Below are 24,142 nucleotides of genomic sequence, written 5' to 3'. Positions count from 1 at the left end.
AAGTCCCTCCCCTCAACAAACACCACCCTCCTCAGGCTCCACCCCCCCCCCAAAAAAAAATCTCCAGATATTTCCCAGCTTAGAGCTGGCAACCCTTATTTCATTATCCAGTATTGACTGAACAGCTGATTACCTGCTTGGAGCTTTAAAAAAAAAGCATTAAAATCTTGCCTATAATACCTGGGTTTTGTTTTGTTTTTGTTTTGGTGATGAGTTAATAACTGAAATGGTACATAACAGATGAATCTTGCGATAAAGCGTTATTAGCAAGAGGCCATCATGCTCTGGGCTAAATTCTGAGAGTTTTTCATGCCAAGTAATCAGATGTTAATAGGGAATTGCAGGAATTTGGCAAAACTCCTTTGTTCAATTCAGGATTCCAAGTTCAGGGCCTTCTCAAAGAATCTGACCCATGAACTGTACAATATAATCCCCACCTGTTTTTATATTTAATAAACTTTTGAGGACTTGGCTAAGAACAAAACCAACATTTATTCTGGGGTTTCCCCTGCCTCTCCCCCCCGCCCCAGTGCAACATCATGCATTCATTCCCTTTCTTGTCCGTATGTTTGTGTTACCAGTGAGAATAACTCAGTTGTTCTCCAGTTTAAGTTAACTGAGGGTGACCCTCAAGTATCTTGTCAAGCTGCCAGTGCAGCTGTCAAAGAGGATTTTTCGGGACTCTTAGAAACACCTATTTGTATGGTAGTTTCTCCCTGTGCAGATAGTTATTTCCTGCCCTTCATAATGATTTTGCTCTGCATGATGAGATGGGGGTGGGTGGGCGGGGAAGAGAGAGAGAGGCTGTGTCTTAAATTGTTACTGCTGGGGGTGGAATCTGCTTTTACAAAGAGCATGTTTGCACTTAGCATTGCAAATGAACTTGTACAAACACACGCACGCACACACCCCTTTATTTTCTTTACGTGCCCACGAATCAGAAGCATGGACGGAAACAGAAGAGTTAAAAATCAGCCATATGGCAATAGCAGGAGGTCTGGCCACCCCACCTTAGGCTCCTGACAGCATGCCCTACATTTAACCTACAGTCAGGAACTAATTAACAACACAGATGGGAGTGAGCGAGCATATGTATTAAGGGGGGGGGGAATTAATACCCCAAAGGTTTTAATGAGAAGCCTTGCCTCTTTCTGGGTTACAAGCCCAAGTGTTACCATGGAGAACTCTGCAAAATGTATAGATGATGCCTCTGGGAAGGCTGTGTGTTGCAATGGTTAGGAGGTGGTGGGGGGAAGCCTCGTGAGCGGCACTGGTGTGCTGCATGGTCGTAGGTAAGTCACGAACAACTTCCTACCTGCTTCAGGAAAAATATGGGAATATGTAAAGAATACAGGTGTTACCTTAGGTCAGTACTGTGGGTTTTGAAGTCTGAAAAAATACAGGAGGTTTCAAGTGTTTTAAGGCCAGTAAAAATGGTTTCAGAGGGTCACTAGTGTATTGTTCCAGAGAATCTACCCCTCCTTTTATCTTAGTTTTAGGCGATCCTGCCCAGCATGAGTGAAATAATTTTTATTGCAATAGGTGGAGCTTTCCTCCCTGTTTCTGATAGGTGGTTGGATGCTGGGTTATCCACAGTTCCTTTGTGCGTGCAGCTTTTGATTCTGAACAGGGAACCCTGGTGTTCCCCCAACTTTTCATGTTTTGCTAACTCCTTCCTTTCAGCTTTCTGAAAGATGCCTTTCTTCTTCAGCATGTTTTCAGAATCTGCACTGTAGCTGCTTTTGTAGATAATTGCTTTCGTGATGCGTAAGTCTTTCCTCCCTTTGGAGTCTTAAATGGTCTATGAAAGAAAGCTGTCTCTTGCCTTCCCCCTCTGAATGTGAATGAAACGTTCGTGGAAATGAAAATGCTTCTAAATTGGCAGTGAGCTGAGGAATGATAGCTTGAGGGAGGTGAGTCTCGGGCCTCGCTTCTTGCAATGATACTGGCGCATCATGGACCAGTATTCTCATCTCTTTAAGAACTGCACAAGGGAAATTTTTCTGTGAATACAGCTTCTCCAGTCATAAAGTTGCTGTGACCCATTTGCAAAATTCCACCTGTCCACCACTAAAGCCACAAAATACCTATCCATATTTGAATCTGGCAATTTTATTGATAACAAAAATCTCATGGAGGGTGATGGTTCTTTAGGATGTCTCCAAAGTCAAAAAACACCTGAAGCTGAGTCAGACCATTGGCCTACCAAGGCTGATACTGTCTACTCCAACTGGCAATGGCTCTCCAGAATGTCAGGTAGAAGTCTTTCTCACCATCTACTACCTGATCCTAGAGATGCTAGAGTTTCTGGGAACTTGTGCATGCAAAGCAGATGCTCTTCCACTGAGCCACAGCCCACAGTTGATTTAATGAGGTGACAAGACTCTGAGGAAGTATATTAGGTGGAATTCTTCCAAGGAAGATGCCATTTAGAAGAGGGTGGTTAGAGAAATATAGGGAGCCTTTGGAAGGAAAGTTTTAAGCAATATTTGAAGTTGTGTAAGTTAAAAGAAGGGAAGGCAGCATGGTATAGCCCAATCTCATCAGATCTCAGAAGCTAAGCAGGGTCAGCCCTGGTTAGTATTTGGATGGGAGACCACCAAGGAATACCAGGGTTGCTATGCAGAGGAAGGCAAGGCAAACCACCTCTGTTAGTCGCTTGCCTTGAAAATCCCATAAGGGTCGCCATAAGACATTTTACAAGTAAGAAGAATTCTGTAGAATATAATGATTTTTTTCCCCATCTGACAGTAGTTTTGTTGGGAAACAAGGGATGGTTAAGGAAAATTAGCTGATCTAGGTGCATTCTGTGAGCATATTCTGCTAAAAAATGAAATTCCTATTGGGCTCTATAAATTTTATCTTTCATGTGGGAGCTGCTTTTTTGTAATTGGCTCCTGCACATCTAGAGTAGCCTTCCATTGATCCAACTCGTTGCATGGTTCCTGAGTGTAGAATCAGCATGGTGCCATGAGAAAAAAAAATGTATTGGCCCATATAGTTGGGTCATTAAAACTTTATCCCAGACACATGGGCATATCTCATAGAAAAGCTGCTCTGAAGAATCTGTATGTTTTAAAGGACATGGGGATATAAGGCTCATGTTTTTCCTTAGTATATTACAGTTTCATTATAAATAACTAATTATAAGGATTTTAATAGAATCATAGAGTTGGAAGGGACCACCAGGGTCCAACCTCCTACACAATGCAGGAAATTTACAACTACCTCCTCTCCACGCCCCCAGTGACCCCTACATCATGTCCAGAAGATGACAAAAAAAAATCCTCCAGGATCTCTGGCCAATCTGGCTTGGAGGAAAATTGCTTCCTGACCCCAACGTGGCGATCGGCATTTCTCTGGGCATGTAAGAGAGGGCCATGAGAGCCAAACACTGACACAACCCTTCCTACCCTCCCTCTCATGATCTGCCTAAGTTTACAGAATCAGCACTGCTAACAGATGGCCATCTAGCCTCCACTTAAAAACCTCCAAAGAAGGAGAGCCTACCAGCTCCCAAGGAAGCATGTTCCACTGAGGAACTGTTTTAACTTTCACAAAGTTCTTCCTAATGTTTAGCTGAAAACTCTTTTGATTTAATTTCAACCCGTTGGTTCTGGTCCGACATTCTGGAGCAACAGAAAATAACCCAGCACCATAAAATACTGGTTACTATTCCTGGAAGTAACATTGTCTCAGGGCATGCATATAGGGGAATTTGTCCTGCAAAGAGGAGAGACAGTATGACATAGAAGCTGTACACTCATGTAATTTGTGCTCCTCTGTAAACTGCACGGTGAATGGGCAGCTTTCAGCCCTCCCATTTTCCCCGTGAGTAGCCTTCATCAGTGTCTTGCAAGGATCCAGCCCTTCTCAAGCACACGGCACAGTTTTTAGTTGTTAGTACACATCTCTTACACTGGACAAAATCACAGGCCCAGAGTCCCCACCCTATGCCCTGTGAAACAGTCAGATGTAAGTTGTGGGCTCTCCTCAGTTCCCACGTGTGTGGTGCCTGATTCAGATGCTGAATATGACATATATGGAAAAGGGGCTCCAGCCTTCCACTCCACCATTTTGCTGATCTGAAATGGTCCAGAGGCTCTATTTCACCCATTAGGGAAACCCATGAGGTTACACTTGTGGATTTCCCCAAGAAGTCAAATAGTGCCCCTTAGACCATTTCAACACACATCTGCCCGTTACTCAACCTGGACTGAACCATGTGTAAATCGGTCCCTTATGTCATGAGATTGTAACAACATGGCTAGTATACAAAGAGAGAGTTTCTTTAGCATAAGGCATTTTTGACCAAACTAGCCAACTTCTTGTTGCCAAGGGTGCATTGAAAATGCAATTGTTTTCAAATTTATTTTTCCGTGATGTTGAGAAATTACCTCTCTGGATCCTTCACAAGATCTATCACTTGAAAAACCACGTGGCAACTTTCCCCACCTAATTTGTATCAACTGTGTTGCTGCCACACACAACCTTTCGGGGATTTACCACAGTAACACAATATTACTTTTGATGGAAAGAATGTCAGGAGGCACCAAAAACTTGGTCCTAAATCTAAGACAAGCCTGAAATAAACCAGGTTTTCCCTTTTGCTGAATGGTTTAAAATGGAAAGTTGGAAATACATAAATTAGGAGTGAAAGGTTCCAACACTCTCTCCAGCAAAGGGGGCAAAACCCTTCCCTATCTGCCGAGAAGCAAATTCTGTCTGAAGCCCCATTTAGCCTTGTATAAATAATTTATATAAATGCATATGTGTGTATACAGTTACAAATCTGATAAATGTATGAATCAATTTATATTATTTTTGCAGGGGTTTTATTTATATACGTTCGGGGGCACGGAAAGGTTGCAGCAAATTCCTTAGTGGGGTTCTTGTACAGTGATTATACACACCCAGTACACGGAGTTCTTTAATTAATTACAGTATTTGATAACAGGCTGCTATTTGTTATTAACGTGACAGCATGGCACACATATTCATAATTGTAGAATAAATCTTTTCATTTAAAGGGCTAGAGGTTTCCAGTGCAATGCTGTTAACGCAGCAGTAAAGCATGAAAACTGCAGTTGTTGTAGTAGTCAATGATCCAAAGGGACTAGTCAGGCAGGAAACAAGCAGTGACTAGCCACTTTTATTGCACTGACACAATACACTAGTTCCGCAATAAAATATGCTGCAACTGTTTCCTGGCTGCCGTGGGATCTAGTAAGGTGGACTGGAGAGGCTTTCCTAGCATCTGTTAACTAACCAGATCTTTAATGCAAGTCAGTACATATTGTCCTTTTAGGTAGTGGAGAAATTTCAGGATTCTGCTTCTGACTTCCTTCCTGAGGCTGCTTGCCATGCAAGGCTGCCCATATAAGGAAAGCATCTCAATGCACATACATACATAACACGTGCTGAGATAAATCGGCACATAGTTCATAGATAGCTGGAAGATGACTGACAACATTGCTGACAAATGCAAGCATCTCAGAGGAAACTTGTCTTTCATGAAAGCCCGTCACAGCTCTGGCAACAGGCATTTCCAGTTCAGCTCGGCATACTCTCACTCCTCTCAGTTCAGATGGCCAATAGCAAAATGGTTTTTGCAACACTTTGCCACCTTTACCAATACTTTGTACAGCCAGGATATCAGCAGAGGTAAGTCTCATCCTTAGAACATGTAGCTGGATGTCTGAGATCCCTCTTTATTTCTTCCTCTATCAGAAGTGGCTTGAATGTTCATAACCATGTCTTTTCACTGGTATCCTGCCATGACTACTCTTTGCTACAAAGGCCTTGAGGGTCATTTATTTATAGTCTCAGCATGCTTCTGGGGCTGCCTAGAAAGGACTTGCCAGGTGTTCCAAAGTTAGTATATAGCAGAGGAGGCCAGAGAATGCGCCATACGCAATTCACAGGGAAAACGAGATGAAAATCAGCAGTCCCTAACATGCTCAAGCTCTGTGTGTGTTAAGTGCTGTCATTCACTTCCAAAGTATGGTGGCCCTATGAATTAATGTCCTCTCAAACATCCTATTGTTAACACCCTTGCTCAGGTCTTGCAAACTGTGAGCCACGGCTTGCTTTATTGAGTCAATCCATCTCATCTTGGGTCTTCCTCTTTTCCTGATGTCTTCGACTTTTCCTAGCATTATTGTCTTTTCCAATCTTCTCATAATGTGACCAAAGTACAATAACTTCGGTTTTGTCATTTTAGCTTCTAGGTAGAAGGCTTGATTTGATCTAGAACCCACTTATTTGTCTTTTTGGCAGTCCATGGCAGCCCAAAACCTCTCCTCCAGCACCACATAATAATTTTGACTTTCTTCTCTGCCTCCCGCCGAAGCAACGAACTGACACCAGGAAAACCAAGAGATGGCAGCAGCAATGCAATGTGTGCAGGACTCAAGCTAGAGAGTCTCTACAGGTAGTTGGGCAGGGAAAGGGTGGAAAGCATGGTGACGGAAGATTAATAGTAGATGTTAGGAAAGGAGAAGCAGTGAGGCTTATGGAAATCACTGTGGCTGTGGCTGTTGGCGGGGGCGTGGGGGGGAGAGACCTTGGCAATGTAAGCTTCAGGTCTTGTAGTTCAGGTCTAATCTTAGTAACTTTATTTACATTGGTCTTGGTGGCTGAAGTAAAACTAGTGGAGGACAAAACATAGAGATGGTAGGCCAGAGGACATGCTGCTCTCCCTCTTTCCTGTGTATGAATCCATATATCAAATTCTCAACGTAGCTCCATCTGTGAATGCTTAAATCCAGAGTCTGGAGCCATGGAAGACGACAGATCTTTCCACAAAACCAAGAAAGGCCCTAGGTTTGCAGAAAATTTAAAATTTTAAAAATATATATTAGGGGGTGTATAAACCACCAAAATGATAGAAGCAGTACCGATAGCTTTAAAAAAGAATGCTCTCAGTGACTGTTGCTAGGTAACTACAACAGTATTGCCAGCCTTCAATAATGAGTTTCTGCCAGTTAAGGCAAGAGAAGGGTTCAGGGTCCTTTCCGAGTCTGTTTTGGACTTCAAGGGAAGAGGCGTGGCTCAGTGGTAGAGCATCTGCTTGGCATGCAGAAGGTCCCAGGTTCAATCCCCGGCATCTCCAGTTAAAGGGACTAGGCAAGTAGGTGATGTGAAAGACCTCTACCTGAGACCCTGGAGAGCCGCTGCCAGTCTGAGTAGACAATACTGACTTGGATGGACCAAGGGTCTGATTCAGTATAAGGCAGCTTCATATGTTCATGTGGCCCATCAGAGCCAGGCCTGCCAGCAGCCACTGGGCAACTTGATACCATGAGACTTGCATGGCTTACTTGTGCCCAGTTGCTTTGTACTGTTCAACAGCAGCCATCCCACGAAAGCCAGAGTGGTGTAGCTGTTATAGTTACACAACAGGATCTGAGAGACCCAAGTTCAAAACATCACTTTTTCTCTGGAAGCTCACTGGGTGATTTTGGGCCAGTTGTACATTCTCAACCTAGCCTACATCGCAAGGCTGTTGTGAGGATGAAGGAGAGGAGAATGATGTAAGCTCTGCTGGGACCCCCATTGTAGATAAAGGTAGACATGAACAAAGTAAATAAATATCAATATAAGGAAAGATGGAGGGGAAATAAAAGGTTGGTTGGTTGGTGGGTAAGAAGGAGAGAAAGAAGCAAGGAAAGATGAGGGCTGCAGGAGGAGGGAAAGAAAATAGTGTAGGCAGGAGGGTACAGGAGAAATTGAGGTGTGGGCTCCTGTCTCACAAATGGACCTGGTGGCCACCACTGCACAACCGAGCCATAGTTTTCCTGGGCAGAGGCTGCAAGGGGAAGGAAGGAGGGAAAGTCAGGGCACTAGATAAAGGTAGGTTGGCTGGTGGGTAGGAATGAGAGAAAGAAGCAGGAGAAGGGGAGATGCTATGGGGGTGGCCAGGAAAGGGAAAGAGGAAACAGAGGATTAAATAAGACCTTGTGGGTTCCCAGCTTGTATGTATAGAAATTTGGTCAGCTTGAGTGTGTACCTCTGGCAGCAGAACTAGTTTAATCAGAAGGTTCATTTTGTTAATGACGTTTTGATCACTCATAGAAGGAATCCATGTTTGACAGCAAGAGATTAATTGGCATTGAAGGTATCAGCTGGCTTGACTTTGTCCAATCTTATTTAAGAACTGAAGCTGAGAAATGTATGCTTATTGCATAGATGATGGCACAGATCTATGTGAAAAGGGTGAGGAGGGAACTGGTGGTGGATGGAATTTTGTTGAGTGCCCCCTAACATTGGTCCTGTATTAGCTAGTATTTCGGAAAGCAATCAACAATAATGAGAAATCTGTCAGAAAAAGTAGTGAGTATTAGAAACCAGTTGCTTTAGTTGAAATGTTGCATGTAGGTTTATCAAAGTGCTGAGATTAAAAGGAATATTCCTTGCTCATAATTAAACATCATTCCATAATATATAAAAGACTTCTGCTATGGTCTATCTTTATTGCCTAGTAAGAATTCTCCTATATTTAGTGCAATGTAATTATTATGCATTAACACTTGGAGACAATTTAGTCAAGCAGCCAAGAAAAGTAAAATTGTTGTTAACACCATAGTAGTGTTATCTCTGTTTGTTGTCAACTGCGCATTCCCTAATCCACACAAGGTCCCAATAAACCAATTCATTTAAAGAGGTGTGATTCATTTAACTCAGGGGTGGGGAACCTTTTTCCTGCCAAGGGCCATTTGCATATTTATAACATCATTCGGGGGCCATACCAGGCGTAGATCTCCCGGCGGCGGGGGGGGGGGGGTGATGCTAGGGTTGCCAGGTCTCCAGCCACCACCTAGAGGTTGGCAACCCAAGGAAAGGAAGGAAGGGGAGGGGGAGGGAAAGAAAGGAAGGAAGGAAGAGGGGGGAGGGAGAAAGGAAGGAAGGAAGAGGAAGGAAGGAACTGGGAAAGGAAAGAGCAGGAAGGAACTGGGGAAGGAAGGATGAAAGGAAGGAAGGAAGGAAGGGTGGGGGGAGGGACGGAGAGAGAAAGAAAGAGAAAGAAAGGAAGTGGGAAAGGAAAGAGGAAGAGAAGGAAGAAACTGGGGAAGAAAGGAAGGAAGGAAGAAATGGAGGGGAGAGAGGGGGAGAGAGAAAGGACGGAGGGAAACGGCAGGCCCTTCTCTGGTGGACGAGCGGCTGCTGAGGGGCCGCCTGGCCCTCCGCGAGCGCCCTGAAGAGGAGGAGGAGAGGAGTGTGAAAACAGCCGGGGAGAGGCGCCTGAGGAGGAGAGGAGGGCAAAAACGGCCGGGGAGAGGCACCTGAGGAGGAGAGGAGGGCGAAAACGGCTGGGGAGAGGCGCCTGAGGACGAGGACGATGGCGGCAGCGGTGACCTGGAGCTGGACTTTTGGGAGCCCCCTGAGGGGGACGAGGAGGAGGAAGGCGGCGAGGAGGAACTGCTGCTGGAGCCTGGAGAAGGAGGCCTGGCTTCATTGCTGCTGGCCTCTTCGCCACCTGTCAGCTGTTGCGAAGCGAGAGGAAGGAGAGGAAGAAGCCAGTCGCATGTGTGCGGGCGAGGAAGGAAGCCTTCAGCCCTGCTGGCCCACACGCACGCGGGGGGAAAGGCGGTGTGTTTGCACTCTTCCCTGCACCCCCCTTGAAGGCCTGCACCGAGCCCAGCCCGAGGGACGACAGTGGCGGGGCTGGGAGGCCAGCAGCAGTGAGGCCAGGCCTCCTCCTCCAGGATCCAGCAGCAGCTCCTCCTTTTCGCCTTCCTCCTCCTCAGCCCCCTCAGGCGGCTCCCAAAAGTCCAGCTCCAGGTCACTGCCGCCGTCCCCCGGGCTGGGCTCAGTGCTGCTGCCGCTGGCGGAGGCCTTCAAGGGAAGAGCGCAAACACACCGCCTCCCCCCTCCCCCATGCGCCTGCCCGGCCATGCGAGCCAGCAGGGCTGAAGGCTTCCTATCTCGCACGCAAGCACGCTGCTGGTTTCTTCCTCTTCCCCCCTCCCTCTGCCCGCCCAACAGCTGACAGGCGGCGAGAGGAGGTTTAAAGAGCACCACAGCATTCCTGCACACTGCCACTTCCCGAACAGTTTCAGGGAGGGTCGTGCTGGGCCACGTTTCAATGGCAGGGCACTGGAGCTCCCGGGGGCCACTGAAAATGTCCTTGCGGGCCGTTTATAGCCCGGGGGCCTGAGGTTCCCCATCCCTGATTTAACTGATTGCAAACACTTCAGATAGCTACCAATGTGAAGGGATAAAGGATCAAAATAATTAGGATGCTCTCACACACAAACAGGAGCTAGAATTATCCATATTTAAATCTAACACCAGTACAGTATGTTTGGTATATTCAGAGAGGACGGTTCTCTTAGTATGCCATTATAAGGTATAGATAGAGAGATAGAGATATTAAATTATTTACACTATTTATAGTCCACTTTTCTCACTGGGACTCAAGGTAGATTACACAGAGTGAGTAAATACAATCAATAAAATGGGACATTCAACAAACAATTAATTAGGATTTGGGTTGTAGAACCAACCAAAAGTCTTGCAAATAAATTTCATTCAGCAAAGGTTCTGCTTCTCCTTGTATCTATCTCTTTAACTTTTGCTTCTTTGCTTTACAGTCAGTTCAGTAATGGAGGCTGCAGTGTTTCTAAACCAGTTTTTGATCATCAGTTGTTGTTTCAAAAATGGTGGAGATTAAATTACTGCTTTTCTCTTTGCATCAAAAGTGGTTGTTCATTAATTTCTTTTTTATTATAGTTTCATGAGCACACAATTACAATAAGAAAGAAAATAAAAGAAAAAATGACTATGGCTTAAGCTGCAAAGAGAAAAATAGTAATTAAAACCATTCCCTCTCCCTAAACAAGGACTGATAACTAAGGGTTGATTGAGTAATGCCACAGTCCCCATAAGTTATTGAAAAGCAATTAGTAAGGGGAAAATCACTACAAAACAGGTCTGAAAGCACATAAGAAGGCAAAAGGAAAAACACTGGAATGCAGCACACTAATCATCATATCAAATGGTTTCGCCCCAAAGAGTGAATGAATGATGTTCATTCTAGACTAAATAGCTAGTGTGCGAACAATTTATATATTCCTGAATGCCCAAAGAATCATAGACAAAACCTGTGGTGTTTACATATGGGTAAGGGCTTCTCCGCCCTGACCTGGATGGCCCAGGCTAGCCTGAACTCGTCAGATCTCAGAAGCTAAGCAGGGTCAGCCCTGGTTAGTATTTGGATGGGAGACCACCAAGGAATACCAGGGTTGCTGTGCAGAGGAAGGCTCTGGCAAACCACCTGTTAGTCTCTTGCCATGAAAACCCCAAAAGGGGTCGCCATAAGTCGGCTGCGACTTGACAGCACTTTACACACATGCAAGGGCTTCTCCATTCAATTAATCTGAGTACTGGAAGGGAATCACTTTTTGCATGTGTATATATAGGGTTTGCATGTGTGTATATCAGGTATATATAGGGTTGCCAACCTCCAGGTGGTGGCTGGAGGTCTCCTGCTATTACAGCTCCAGGAGACAGAGATCAGTCCACCTGGAGAAAACGGCCACTGTGGAAGGTGGGTTCTATGGCATTATACCCCACTGAAGTCCCTCCCTTCCCCAAACCCCTCTCTCCTCAGGCTCCACTCCCAAAATTTCCAGGTATTTTCCAATTTGGAGCCGGCTGTATATAACTCTGCTCTTTTTAGACCTCACCTAGAGTACTGTGTTCAGTTTTGGGCACCACAATTTCAGAATGATGTAGACAAGCTGGAACGTGTCCAGAGTAGGGCAACAAAGATGGTGAGGGGTCTGGAGACCAAGTCCTATGAGGAAAAGTTGAAGGAGCTGGGTATGTTTAGCCTGAAGAGGAGAAGACTGAGAGGGGATATGATAACCATCTTCAAGTACTTGAAGGGCTGTCATATAGAGGATGGTGCCGAGTTTTTCCTGTTGCCCAAAAGAGTTTCCGTCTAGACATTAGGAAGAATTTTCTAACAGAGCAGTTCCTCAGTGGAACATGCTTCCTTGGGAGGTTGTAAGCTCTCATTCCATGGAGGTTTTTAAGAAGAGGTTAGACGGCCATCTGTCAACAATGCTGATTCTTTGACCTTAGGCAGATGATGAGAGGGAGGGCATCTTGGCCATCTTCTGGTCACTGGGTGTGTGGGGGGGAGGTAGTTGTGAATTTCCTGCATTGTGCAGGGGGTTGGACTAGATGACCCTGGTGATCCCTTCCAACTCTATGATTCTATGATTCTATAACTGAAACATATATTGTGAATGCACATGTGGGGGGACAGTTTCCAATTGCACGAACAAACCAATACATATAATGTTTGTGCATACACCTATGGAACGTGCAAGCAATGTAGTGACTGTGCATTCAGTGGGGTCAGGACAATTTATTGTGGAGCAATTGCCCACCCTCTTTCACTGCATTCACTGGATGCGTGTTGGCCATGTGAAGAGTACTGTAGGGTCTGCTTTTCTGTAGCCTGTTGAGCATGAAAGTTTCTGAATGAATATCTGATGTGTAAATAACTTGATGTTGGGAACAAGACAGATGCATTCCCAAACAAGATAATGTATTTCTCATTTTTAACGTTGAACGCTTGTTTTCCAATTCATCTCTCCCTTGTTCGCTTTATGATGAAATCTCCTAAAGGCTTGTTTTCACACTGCTGACAAAACTGTTGCAATAGTGCCGGCTGGTTGGTTATATTATTTCAGCAAAACTATAAACCACTGGATGAAAGAACAAGACAGTTATTTCTTCCAGCGGCAGTGTAGGACACTCAGATCCATTAGTTATGGGTCTGCACGTGTGATTTGTGTGTGTGTTTTGTTTTCAACAATTAAAAATTGCAAACTTTGGATGAATAAATACCCTGAAGGATACCTTGTATGTGTTCAGCTGCCAGTGGCGTATGCATATGACTGCTAATCCAACTTGCTCCCAGTATTTTTAGCCTTTGCAAATCAAGTACTGACATGTACTACCTTTTGGTTTAGGTGTTCACACACCTTTAAAAATACATTAAGCAAGGATCTTTTGTAAACACCAGTCCGTAAAACTGAGCAAACGGCAACCTTAAATGTATTAATTCAGAGGGAAAAGTGCTGATGCTCTCATTTTGTTACCCCTACTTGGGATGAAATCGTATCCACATTAGTTCTGCCTCTTAATCTCATGAATGTTTACTCAAAAGCAATCCCCACTGCGTTAAACAGGACTTAGTCCCAGGTAAGTGTGCACAGGAGTGTCACTACCTAATGTAAAATGAAACTTGATTTGTTTATTTCAAACGTTTATTCTCTTTTTACTTTAAAAATGTTAGTGTTAATTTAGTGATCTAACTTTTGATTTAGGAAAGACGATCCGTGACTTCTAGTCTTCTGTATACTATAATCCTTCACCTCCCAGTGAGGTCAATGGCAACGTGCCCAGTGACTGAAACAAAGCTGGATTGCATCCAGAACAATCTAGGTGTGCACAACATTCCACATTTCATTGGAAGCCACATTCAATGTAAATATTTTATTTTACTGGAAAGGTAACATAGATATGCAATTAACTTCACGTGGCATTTCTGTAGCATTTCCTGAAAGAGCCTAGTAATCGATACGGTACTCTTTTGATATAGTTTTAGGGCATCACTCTGGTCATATCAGCATGTGTGCAGTTCATAGTGTAGACTTTATCACTTTGTTTATATCCTGATAGGTTTGCACTAAATGTGGAAGGGTAACATATCTTGGCTTGTGTCTTAGAGAAAGACAGGTACTTCTTTCTCTTGAGTATATAATAAAAGCCCCGTTCAGATGCTAGTTCAATACACAATGTGTTTGGGGAGAGATATCATGCGTGCTTTCCCTGATTGGGATCTCCACATAGTAATTTGAAAGTGGGAAGAAACTCTACATGAAGTCAGTTACATCCATAGCGGATACACACACACACAAGTGGAGACCCACAAGAAACTTGCGGGAACAGCTATCCCATTCCCCCCACCTTTGCTTCCTTCCCTCTCCCCCTTTCTCCTTCCTGCCATCCCTTTTCTTACTCTCTGTCTCTTCCATGCCTGTCACTTTCTATCTTTCTGCCATCAGATGTATACTGTGGCTCAGGTCTATTGGATTTGTAAGTTCTGCCCATTCACTCTCAGACATGCGGATCGTGGCAGTTATTGTAATGGAAAGGCACTCTGTACATGCTCGCTCTTCTTAACACTGTGAAGTGTGTCACACTTTTCCAAGTGGTGAGATGTATGGCCCCCTGGCTGGCGCCGTAACACCCCGGGAACGCCTCCCAGGTTGCCACCGCCGCCTTTGCTGGCATTTGGATGCTGGCGGCAGGCAGCGGCAGCGGCCAGGCTCGGTGCTGCCATGGCAGCAGCCAGAGACCAGCGGTCGGCCCTGCACGCCGGCGCTGGGGCCACAAACGCTGGCATGCGCCTCCTGGACACCGGCGCTGTGGGCCCTTGCACTGCCGTGGGCCTTTGCCAGCCACCAAAGGCCTTTGGGCGCGACCGCCAGCGCAAGTCAGGAATGCTCTGTAAATTCCGGAGATCCTTTAAGACAGTGGGATCCTGCAGTTCTTGCTCTGTTCTTGCCGTTCAGCTGCCTTTTGAAACTAGCGTTTGCTTTAAATATATATATATATTTGTAATTACTTAAAGAGTGTACAGTATCAACCCATGAGAACAGTGCAGCAGATCCTTCCGTGATGAACTACTGCATAGTTTATTTTGTTAAATAAATATCTGCACGATCCAAGCAAACTTAGAATGTGTTAAGAAAACAAGCACTTACCTATGTTTTGATTCTGGGCCTGGCTCCTCCTGCCTCCGAGTCCCCCAGATGAAGTGTATTAAAAAAGAAAGTAATCTGTCTGCTGTCACAGTTGTGCGAGCGTTGAAATTACAGCAGAGAAACACATGCAGCCTCTCCACGTGGCATGAAGCCGAGTCTTGAATTAGTTGAACTTGCAGAGCAGTTCTGTGCATGCCTGCTCAGAAGTAAGTCCCACTTCATTCACTGGGGCTTACTCCCAAGTAAATGTACAGAGGATTGCGACCACAGTCTGCCAATGCTAATCCTCTCTGATATATAAATTTAGTAAACAAAGGGCAGGCTGATAATCCAGGTGGTATGTGGGTGGTGAAGATAGTCTGGGGGGGGGGGGAATTGGAGTGAACTTTACCGCCCTTCTTTTGCTCAATTGCCATCTTGCCATGTATTTGTTGAATTCACATGCCAAAAGCTGGGTTTAGAGGCCACCATATTGAATCAATTCTCGTAAAGGTTAATCAAAAGTTAAAATGACCCTTTCAGAGTGAAATAACAAATATAGAATGAAAGCTTGGAATCACTGCAGAAACAAGGAAGTCAGTCATTTATGACCTGTAGGAGCGGAGGAAACGACTAATATTTACATACTTGTGGCAACACGACATATATGAATAGGAAGAATGACTAGTATCTGAGAGACCAGTTCAAATTATTGTACACAGAATTCCTCACAGCATCATATTTCCTCTTATAAATGCCAGGGCCTTAAAACTTGGGCAATTCCTGCCTTAGTACGTAAAGCTACTTTGTTATGCTTATCCTTTGACAAGTGTTAGGATTCCTGGTTTCCCACAGAATATTAGTAGGATATGAAGTAAGCTTTTTACATAGCACTGTGTTGGCAAACAGAAACAGTGTTTACTCCACTACATGCTGCCAAGTATGAGGTACTTCCGACTGAACTTCAAAAGCACTGAAATGAACATTAGCTGCTGCTTCAGAAATGTGAACAATGCCACGGCTTTCGAGCAAGCAGAGCTTGGTCAGGGCACCAGCAAGTTTTGTTGCAGGGACACTGCCAAAGCTATTTTATCTGTCTCACTAAAGTGTTGGTTTTTCCTCCAGTAAGGCTACAGAAGAGCCCCATGGCACAGAGTGGTAAGCTGCAGTCCTGCAGTCCAAGCTCTGCTCACGACCTGAGTTCGATCCCGAAGGAAGTTGGTTTCAGGTAGCCGGCTCAAGGTTGACTCAGCCTTCCATCCTTCCGAGGTCGGTCAAATGAGGACCCAGCTTGCTGGGGGTAAAGGGAAGATGACTGGGGAAGGCACTGGCAAGCCACCCCGTAAACAAAGTCTGCCTAGGAAACGTCGGGATGTGACGTCACCCCATGGGTCAGGAGTGACCCGGTGCTTGCACAGGGGACTTATACCTTAAAGGCTACAACACTAAGAACTCTTTCCTGGGAATAAGCGCCACTAAATAAACTTAGACTTGCTTCTGAGTAGACCTACTTGGGACTGCAGTGCTACTGTGAATCGGGTCCTTTTCAAATATATAGTCACAACAAGGTGGCAGCTTTTGCTCTATGGGCATGGTCTTGCACCACCAGACAGTGTGTGAATGAAGCAACTCTATGTGCAGGGCCAATATCACAAGTCTTTCCTACATCACCGTTGCCCTCCATCCAAAGTCACATGTGAACGGATGTGTCTATTTAGTTCTCTCATTTACATACATCCCCATTTATGATAGTTTCAGAGTGCAGCTATGTTGGTCGGCAATAAAACAGATAGACTTGAGTCCAGTAAAAGTAGCTAATAACGTGTACCTCATAATCCAGAGATTGCAATCTACATAAAGAAAGGGATTCAGCATGGAGTTATTCTGCCAGCTTAAAAGGGGGCTATGCATATGAGATGTTCCTGCACAATGTGCAACCAGTCAAGGTGATCCATTTGAATCCATTCTTCCAGGACCTACCAATGCTGGTCATCTGTTAGGTGTGAGGGGGAGAGAATGCTTGGTCTCAGAAATTCCTTTCTCTCTTCCCTTGCTGCCCCTAAAGAGAGGATTGACATGCTCATATCCTAGGGGTTTTTGCCGCAATTGGCAATGCCTTCTGATGTACTGGTGGATCTGGTACACCGTTCTCTAAATAATGCTCGAAACCATCAATTGTGTGGTTTGTTTAGCTGAACCACATTTATCTTCACTGAATATGCTTCAGATGAGTGGCTCCGCTATTGCAATATGTTTTTAATCTGTTGACAATTAGGTTAATCAGCTACAAAGAAACAATCTGAAAACCAAATTTTAATAGGCTGACATCTCCACTCCCCCCCATTCTTGCTTAGCATTGTTGCCATCTATATTGTAGACAGTGGTGATGAGCATTTACATGGTTTAGACCAGGGGTCCTCAAACTTTTTAAACAGGGGGCCAGTTCACTGTCCCTCAAACACTGTTGGGGGCCGGACTGTTGCGGGGGAAGAGGCGGCGGCACGAGGGGGCTCTCCGGAAAAGCATGCTCCTTACAAGCCCGGTCCTTCCCCCTGTAGTGGTTAAGAGTGGCTGTTTGGAGCGGGGACTCTAGAGAACCGGGTTTGATTCCCCACTCCTCCACGTGAGAAGTGGAGGCTAATCTGGTGAACCTGGTTGGTTTCCCCACCCCTACTCACGAAGCCAGCTGGCTGACCTTGGGCAAGTTACAGCTCCGTTAGCGCTCTCTCAGCCCCACCTGCCTCACAGGGAGTCTGTTGTGGGAGGGTATGGGAAGGGGATTGTAAGGCAATTTGAGTCTCCCTTTAGTGGTAGAGAAAGTTGGCATGTAAAAACCAAGGCCATTTATTCATGGAAGGGTTTGCCTTGGATTTGCCGCTCTCCAGATGCACATTTTCCCCATCCGAATTCTCCAAACTCTCCCCTGGGGTGGGGGGGGATTTACTTTTGAGTTCTGAGAATTCGGATGGGGAAAATGTGCATCTGGAGAGCGGCAAATCCAAGGCAAAACCTCCTGTGCATAAATGGCCACAAGTCTTTTTCTTCTCCCTGGAGATATGCCCAGCCCTCCCAAGGGGCCCCTACAATTATCTCCAGGCCACAAGGATACCCCCAGGAGGAGAGAGAGGCCCGAGCCGTGAGAACGCTGCCAACTGTGGCCAAAACAGGAACGCCAGGACAGGAAGGGGGCAACTGGGCGGCGTGCGAGGCAGCAAGACGCCTCGAGCACCCAGGAAAGGAGGTTTTGGGCCTGGGAGGGAGAGGGGGAAGGGGGCGACCGGGCGGCACGCGAAGCAGCAAGATGCCTTGTGTGCCCAGGAAAGGGGTTTTGGGCTGGAGAGGGAGCAGGGAAGGGGGCGACTGGGGCGGGAGGGAGGCTTCCACTTGTGCGTACACAGCCAGGAAGCCCAGAAAAGCTCTGGGGAGGGGGGCAAGGGGGGACTGGCTTCCTTGGTCCCCGGGCCGGACAAAAGCCCTCCGGGGGCCGGATCCGGCCCTCGGGCCTTAGTTTGAGGACCCCTGGTTTAGACTATGCATTTATATATATATATATATATATATATATATATATAAATAAATAATAGTTGAACAGCATATCTGAAGATTCCAGATAAAACTACAATGCATGGTTAAGAGCCGTGGACTCTAATCTAGAGAATTTGTTTCCCCACTCCTCTATATGAGTGGCGGACTCTAATCTGGTGAACCAGGTTGGTTCCCCAATGCCTGCTGGGTGACCTTGGACTAGTCATAGTTCTCTCCGAACTCTCTCAGCCCCACCTCCCTCACGAGGTGTCTGTTGTGGGGAGAGGAAGGGCAGGTGATTGTCAGCCACTTTGAGACTCCTTAAAAGGTAGAGAAAAACAGGGTATAAAAACCAACTCTTCTACTACTTCTACATTATTGTTCCTCATTCAAAACATGGTGGTTCTGTCAAACAGTAGACCAGTTACTATAGCTTCATAGGCTTTCCTTAGCTACAGCTACAATGAGACAAGAGGTTTTTTTAATGTGTGCGATTATAGTGAATACAGTTCCAACTTTCACACTGTGATCTCTTTCTGTAAAAGACAATAAACTTTCTGATTTTTTTCCAATTACTCCAGGCATACCACAGATGCTTAGTAACCTTTCCAAACATGCTGTTACACTTGTCATGCAAATGGAAGATAATTAATTCTGATGCTGAAAGTGTGACATTTGCTGCACAAGGGCCTTGAGACTGCCAGGCCCATATTTTTTTAACCTGTTCCTAGCAGGGGAGTCTAACCAATGGCTTCTGCTGCAGCTAACGTTCTAAATAAATGCCTTGGCGGCCTCAAAGATAGAACAATGGATGACCGCATGAATGTTGGTATGCTTGTGATTTCTGCTGCGCAAGGGTGTGCACAGGGTGATACACCGCTCTACTCGCATTATCCCATGGCTAGATGTCATCTTTCCTCTGTGCGACAGCCTGCCACAAACTATCTGATGTATGTGTGGAAATGTGTTTGGGTATGGATTTCTTGCTCACTAAGGCAACTGAATGAAGTGTTCTGGATGTTAACTTTATGAGACCAATGTTCTAGCCCAGTGGTGTCAAACTCAATCGTTATGTGGGTCAGATATGACATAAATGTCACTTGGTCGGGCTGAACTGGGCCATGCCTCGCCAGCTCAGATTGAGGGGGGGTGGTTGCCTTGGTTGGCTTGCTGGCTGGGTAAGAGCTCTCAAAGGGCTGGAACCTGCCCTCGGGCCTTGTTTAACACCCCTTGTTTAACACTTTGGTCCTAGACCAAAGCTTCTTAAACTGTGGGTCACGACCCCATGTGGGGGTCGCAAAAAATTTGGCAACAGTAAAAGGTTTCTAAATTTCTTTATGACTTATTATCAGTAAATGTTTGATTTGTATACCTATTTTATATACCTATATACCTGGGGTCGCGTAAAAATTTCTCGGGCAAAAAGGGGTCACGAGTGGAAAAAATTTAAGAAGCCCTGGTCTAGATGATTAATGTATACACTTTTCAGTTGCAATCAAATACAAAAGGCTGTATGTTTTGAGCCTTCAGCGTTTTTTAAAAAATCTATATGACTGAATAAGTTTTTTTTGTCTTTTTTTTATTTAACAGTTCCACCAAGTGAAAAGAGTGATGACCATCCTTTTCCTTACTATGGTTATTTCATACTTCAGTTGCATGAAAGCTGCCCCAATGAAAGAAGTTAGCATCAGAGGGCAAGGCAGCTTGGCTTATCCTGGTCTTCGGACACAGGGGACTCTGGAGAACCTAGGTGGGCCCAATGATGCCTCAAGAGGATTGACGTCTTTGGCGGACACTTTTGAACATGTCATAGAGGAGCTCTTGGACGAGCAGCACGACATCCAGCCCAGCAAAGAGAATAAAGATGCAGACTTGTACTCATCCCGGGTTATGCTTAGCAGTCAAGTGCCTTTGGAGCCTCCACTGCTGTTTCTGCTTGAGGAGTACAAAAACTACTTGGATGCTGCAAACATGTCCATGAGGGTTCGGCGTCACTCTGATCCTGCTCGCCGCGGGGAGCTGAGTGTGTGTGACAGTACTAGCGAGTGGGTAACAGCAGCTGAAAAAAAGACTGCCGTGGACATGTCCGGGGCAACGGTTACAGTTCTGGAAAAAGTCCCGGTTCCCAAAGGCCAACTGAAGCAATATTTTTATGAGACCAAATGCAACTCCAAGGGTTATACGAAAGAAGGCTGCAGGGGCATAGACAAGAGGTACTGGAATTCCCAGTGCCGAACTACCCAGTCTTACGTGCGAGCTCTCACAATGGATAACAAAAAGAGAGTTGGTTGGCGTTTTATAAGAATAGACACTTCCTGTGTTTGTACATTGACCATAAAAAGGGGAAGATAGTGGGTTCATGTTGTATAGATTATATTGAGACAAATTTATCTATTTGTATATATACATAACAGGGTAAATTATTCAGTAAGAAAGAAAATAATTTTATGGACTGCATGTATAAATGAAGTTTATACAGTACAGTGGTTCCACAATCTATTTATTGAACATATCCATGACCTAACAGGGAGCAAAAGAGAGAAAAAGATATTCATTTGCGCACAACTTTGAGAGAGAGAAAATTGCATTACATTCCTCTAACATTGTGGTTTGTTGCCGTTGCCAAGAATTGAAAACGTTAAAAAAAAGTTTTTAAAAAATAAAATTGCATGCTGCTTCAATTGTGAATTGATGATGATAAACTGTCCTCTTTCAGAAAACAAAAATTGAACCAAAACATTCCGTTTACATTTTAGACAGTAAGTATCTTTATTCCTGTTAGTATTATATCTGTTTACTGCTTTTAAATTCTTCTGATAGCGTTGGAATTAAAACAATGTCAAGGTGCTGTTGTCATAGTTTTACTGTTGATTTTTTAAATTATTATCATTTTAAAAAATCCCCACATGATTTTAAAAAGGAGGAAAAGCTCCCTGTCATCACCATATATGTTCTGGATAAAACTAATTTGGGTTTTTTTTTTTTTTTTTGTATGTTGTGAAGGTGTTTGCAATATCAAGTCAGACTACTGAAAAAAATAATAAAAAAGAGGCAACTGAAAAAGACAATGTTGATGGTCCTCCCAGTGCTCTTTTCTAGTCTTCAAGCAGCACTTCCATATTGGTCTAGGTATATGCTATTCTATGATGGTTGCTGAAGAGACCACCATTTTGCTTGTATTACATATGGTTGTGTACGGGTTCTGCCACTTCATCCTTCCTCTCTTTTAGGAAGGAAACAAACCGCAATCACTTTCAGTATATTTTTCTTACTCTTCTAAGGTGTTGAGATCAAAGACTGAAAGTCAATCATCCTATCTAGCAAGGCTTCGTCACATGCACAGCTGATACGCCTCAATCATACTGATCTGAGCTTGATGGGCACATTTGTTGATGAGGGTCGGAAATGTCCACGCTTATCTAGGGCCAGTCATTGTGGAAGCAGAGCAGGATCAGGGACAAACTAGATTTGTTTCTAGATTAAACATCTCGTTAAAAGTACAACTCTCAGCGAGAAAATACGATCAGATGAATATTGGACTGCACTTTAGAAAATATATTTCAAATGGTACAATATTAAACATTAAGGATCCTCCCTATTCATGGATGGTCCATAACTAATTGGCTCACAGCAATGGAAGGAGTAGCAAAAGCTACCCAACTTGGCTCTATGGTGAAAGAGCAATTGCTTTCCCTGTGAATAAATATATGCAGTACTGCCTGATTCTCTTGATGCAAGTCTATTATGCCCAGTTCTCAAATGCCTGCTACTTGAGACGGTATGAAAGAATCCAGGCCTGACGGAGTGGCTCTGGAATCAGGTAGGCAGAGCCTTCTACCTCAAACCCAACTACCTGTTGTATCTAAATATGCCTGCAAGGGTCTTCTGCTTTGTAAGGGGTAGCACATAAAAGCCTTAACTCCTACTGGAATATAACCCTGTACAACCACAGCTCCAGTTTTAAAATTGAATCCTAAAATGCAATCCTGGCATCAGTTGCATGCACTTTAATTACAGTTGACTTCAATGTGATGAATATATAAGTAACTGAGCACAGGATTCAAGCCTTAGGCCTTGGATAAATATCCATAAATCCAGCACGACCTGCAACATGAACTGCACTATGTTAGAAATTCCACAGTAAGAAGTTAGCTTGAAGTTCTGTTTTGTTTTTTTGACTAAGGCATTGTAAGTCATTTCACTTATGGCACACACAATATATTTTAGCTTGCAGAATCCATATACACATTTCACAGCAAAGATACATGCTCTCCTAGGCAAGTTCTAGAGTTCTGCTAAACACAAGTCTTTACTGTCTAAGCCTAGTTCTCACCAACGTCTTTAGTGTGATGTGAGACTAATTCTTACAGGTTAAGCCTGTGGTTGAGCTGTAAACCATTCTAGAATGTAGATACAATGCTTCCCCCCTCTCCCTGCCAAGAAAAAAGAACCCTACACATCCCAAACTAGTGTGTTAGGGAGAAAGCCAGCCTAGAACCCTGAATCTTGACATCTGATTTCAATTAATTTATGTATGGCATGGATAAGCTTTCAGTCATATGAGCCCCACTGGCTGACTGAAGGAGTACTGACTAGATCTAACACTTCCATTGGCGGTTTGTGTGAACCAAGCTAGAACACAAATACAGCACTTCCTAGGCAACATCTGCACACTTCCAAAGGTCCCAAGATATGTCTCTTCAAACATTGGCATTCTAGATACAAAATAATTTCAACCATTGGAGTTAATTTAACAAAGGGACGGAGGCCCTCTACTATCATCAACACGATTATAAATCTGAAATTTGGATGTAAAAAATAATGATGTAAATAGCCATCACAGCTTTTTCCCTGCTTCTAAAGCGAGATTGGTTCTGGTTTATTACTGAATGTACTCACTATCCTTGGACATGTGTTCATTATTAAAAAGCACCAACTTAATTGATCATGCAGGTAGATAGCGTTCCATAAATCAACTTTGTCTAACTAAGGTTGGGCAAATAAACGGTTGTTCACATAAATGAAAACAGATGCTGCCAAGGTCCATTTTTAGTGAGAGACCCAAATGGGGCTGAACCACCCTTTCAGGCTGATGTCAATTCTTTCCTTTTTAACTTTAGCCTATGTCCCGTGGTATCTTCACCAGAATATCCGTGCAGACATTTATTATTGTCACAATTTAAAGGAAGAAAAATATCTGGGTTACATTAATCCACACATTTTGAATTGAAAAATGTCACAAGACTGTGTTTCAAGCTAGAAAGTACATATTAGAAAGAGAAAAAGGGGGCAGAAGCATTGTAATCCATCAGAGATATGTTCTTGTCCAGTGACAAAATATAATCCTGATTTCCTTCAAATCAGTACACCTAGTCCAATTTGGTGGCTGATATTACAAAATCCTAACTTTATGTAGCAAAGCAACAGAGGATATGTTCTCAAACCACTTTCGTCAATATAAATGGATCTAATCTCACCTGATATATAACTAGGTTAACATGCTTTCACCAAGGGATAACTAAAGTCAGCTACCTTAATTCCCACTAATAAATCTGTAGTAGGCCATTTTCTAGAATCATGGAAGTCTGTAGTCCAGATGAAGGAAAAATGTGAAAGTAAAACAACCATTTCCTATTAAATATGCTTAACTAATTTGGCCTGTATGGAAGATTCCTGAAACATGGTTGTGATCTTATCTGGATTGAACCCATTGCTACTTGATTTTAATTCTGACTAACAATGGAAGTTATTTTTGCAGAAACACAATCCATAATCATCAGAACAGGAAGCAACCTTCTATACATAATATTTAAAGGCTTTTAAAAAAAGTTTTGCCTGATGGACATAAT

At 44.1% G+C, this 24,142-nt stretch overlaps 1 protein-coding gene across 1 annotated transcript in view; it reads left to right on the top strand.

Annotated features, from left to right (window-relative positions):
- The window catches only part of BDNF (brain derived neurotrophic factor), a 79,066-nt gene extending 57,888 nt beyond the window's left edge, over positions 1-21,178 (top strand). Inside the window, exon 2 of the mRNA XM_056851666.1 lies at positions 19,884-21,178. Within this exon, the coding sequence (XP_056707644.1) occupies positions 19,884-20,645 (762 nt within the window). The 3' untranslated portion in view covers positions 20,646-21,178. The remainder of the gene's footprint in view (positions 1-19,883) is intronic.
- Positions 21,179-24,142: the final 2,964 nt, after the last annotated feature.

This window comes from Euleptes europaea, chromosome 6 (assembly GCF_029931775.1).
Source record: "Euleptes europaea isolate rEulEur1 chromosome 6, rEulEur1.hap1, whole genome shotgun sequence".
Classification (NCBI taxonomy): domain Eukaryota; kingdom Metazoa; phylum Chordata; class Lepidosauria; order Squamata; family Sphaerodactylidae; genus Euleptes; species Euleptes europaea.
This window is presented reverse-complemented; position numbering and strand designations above follow the sequence as displayed.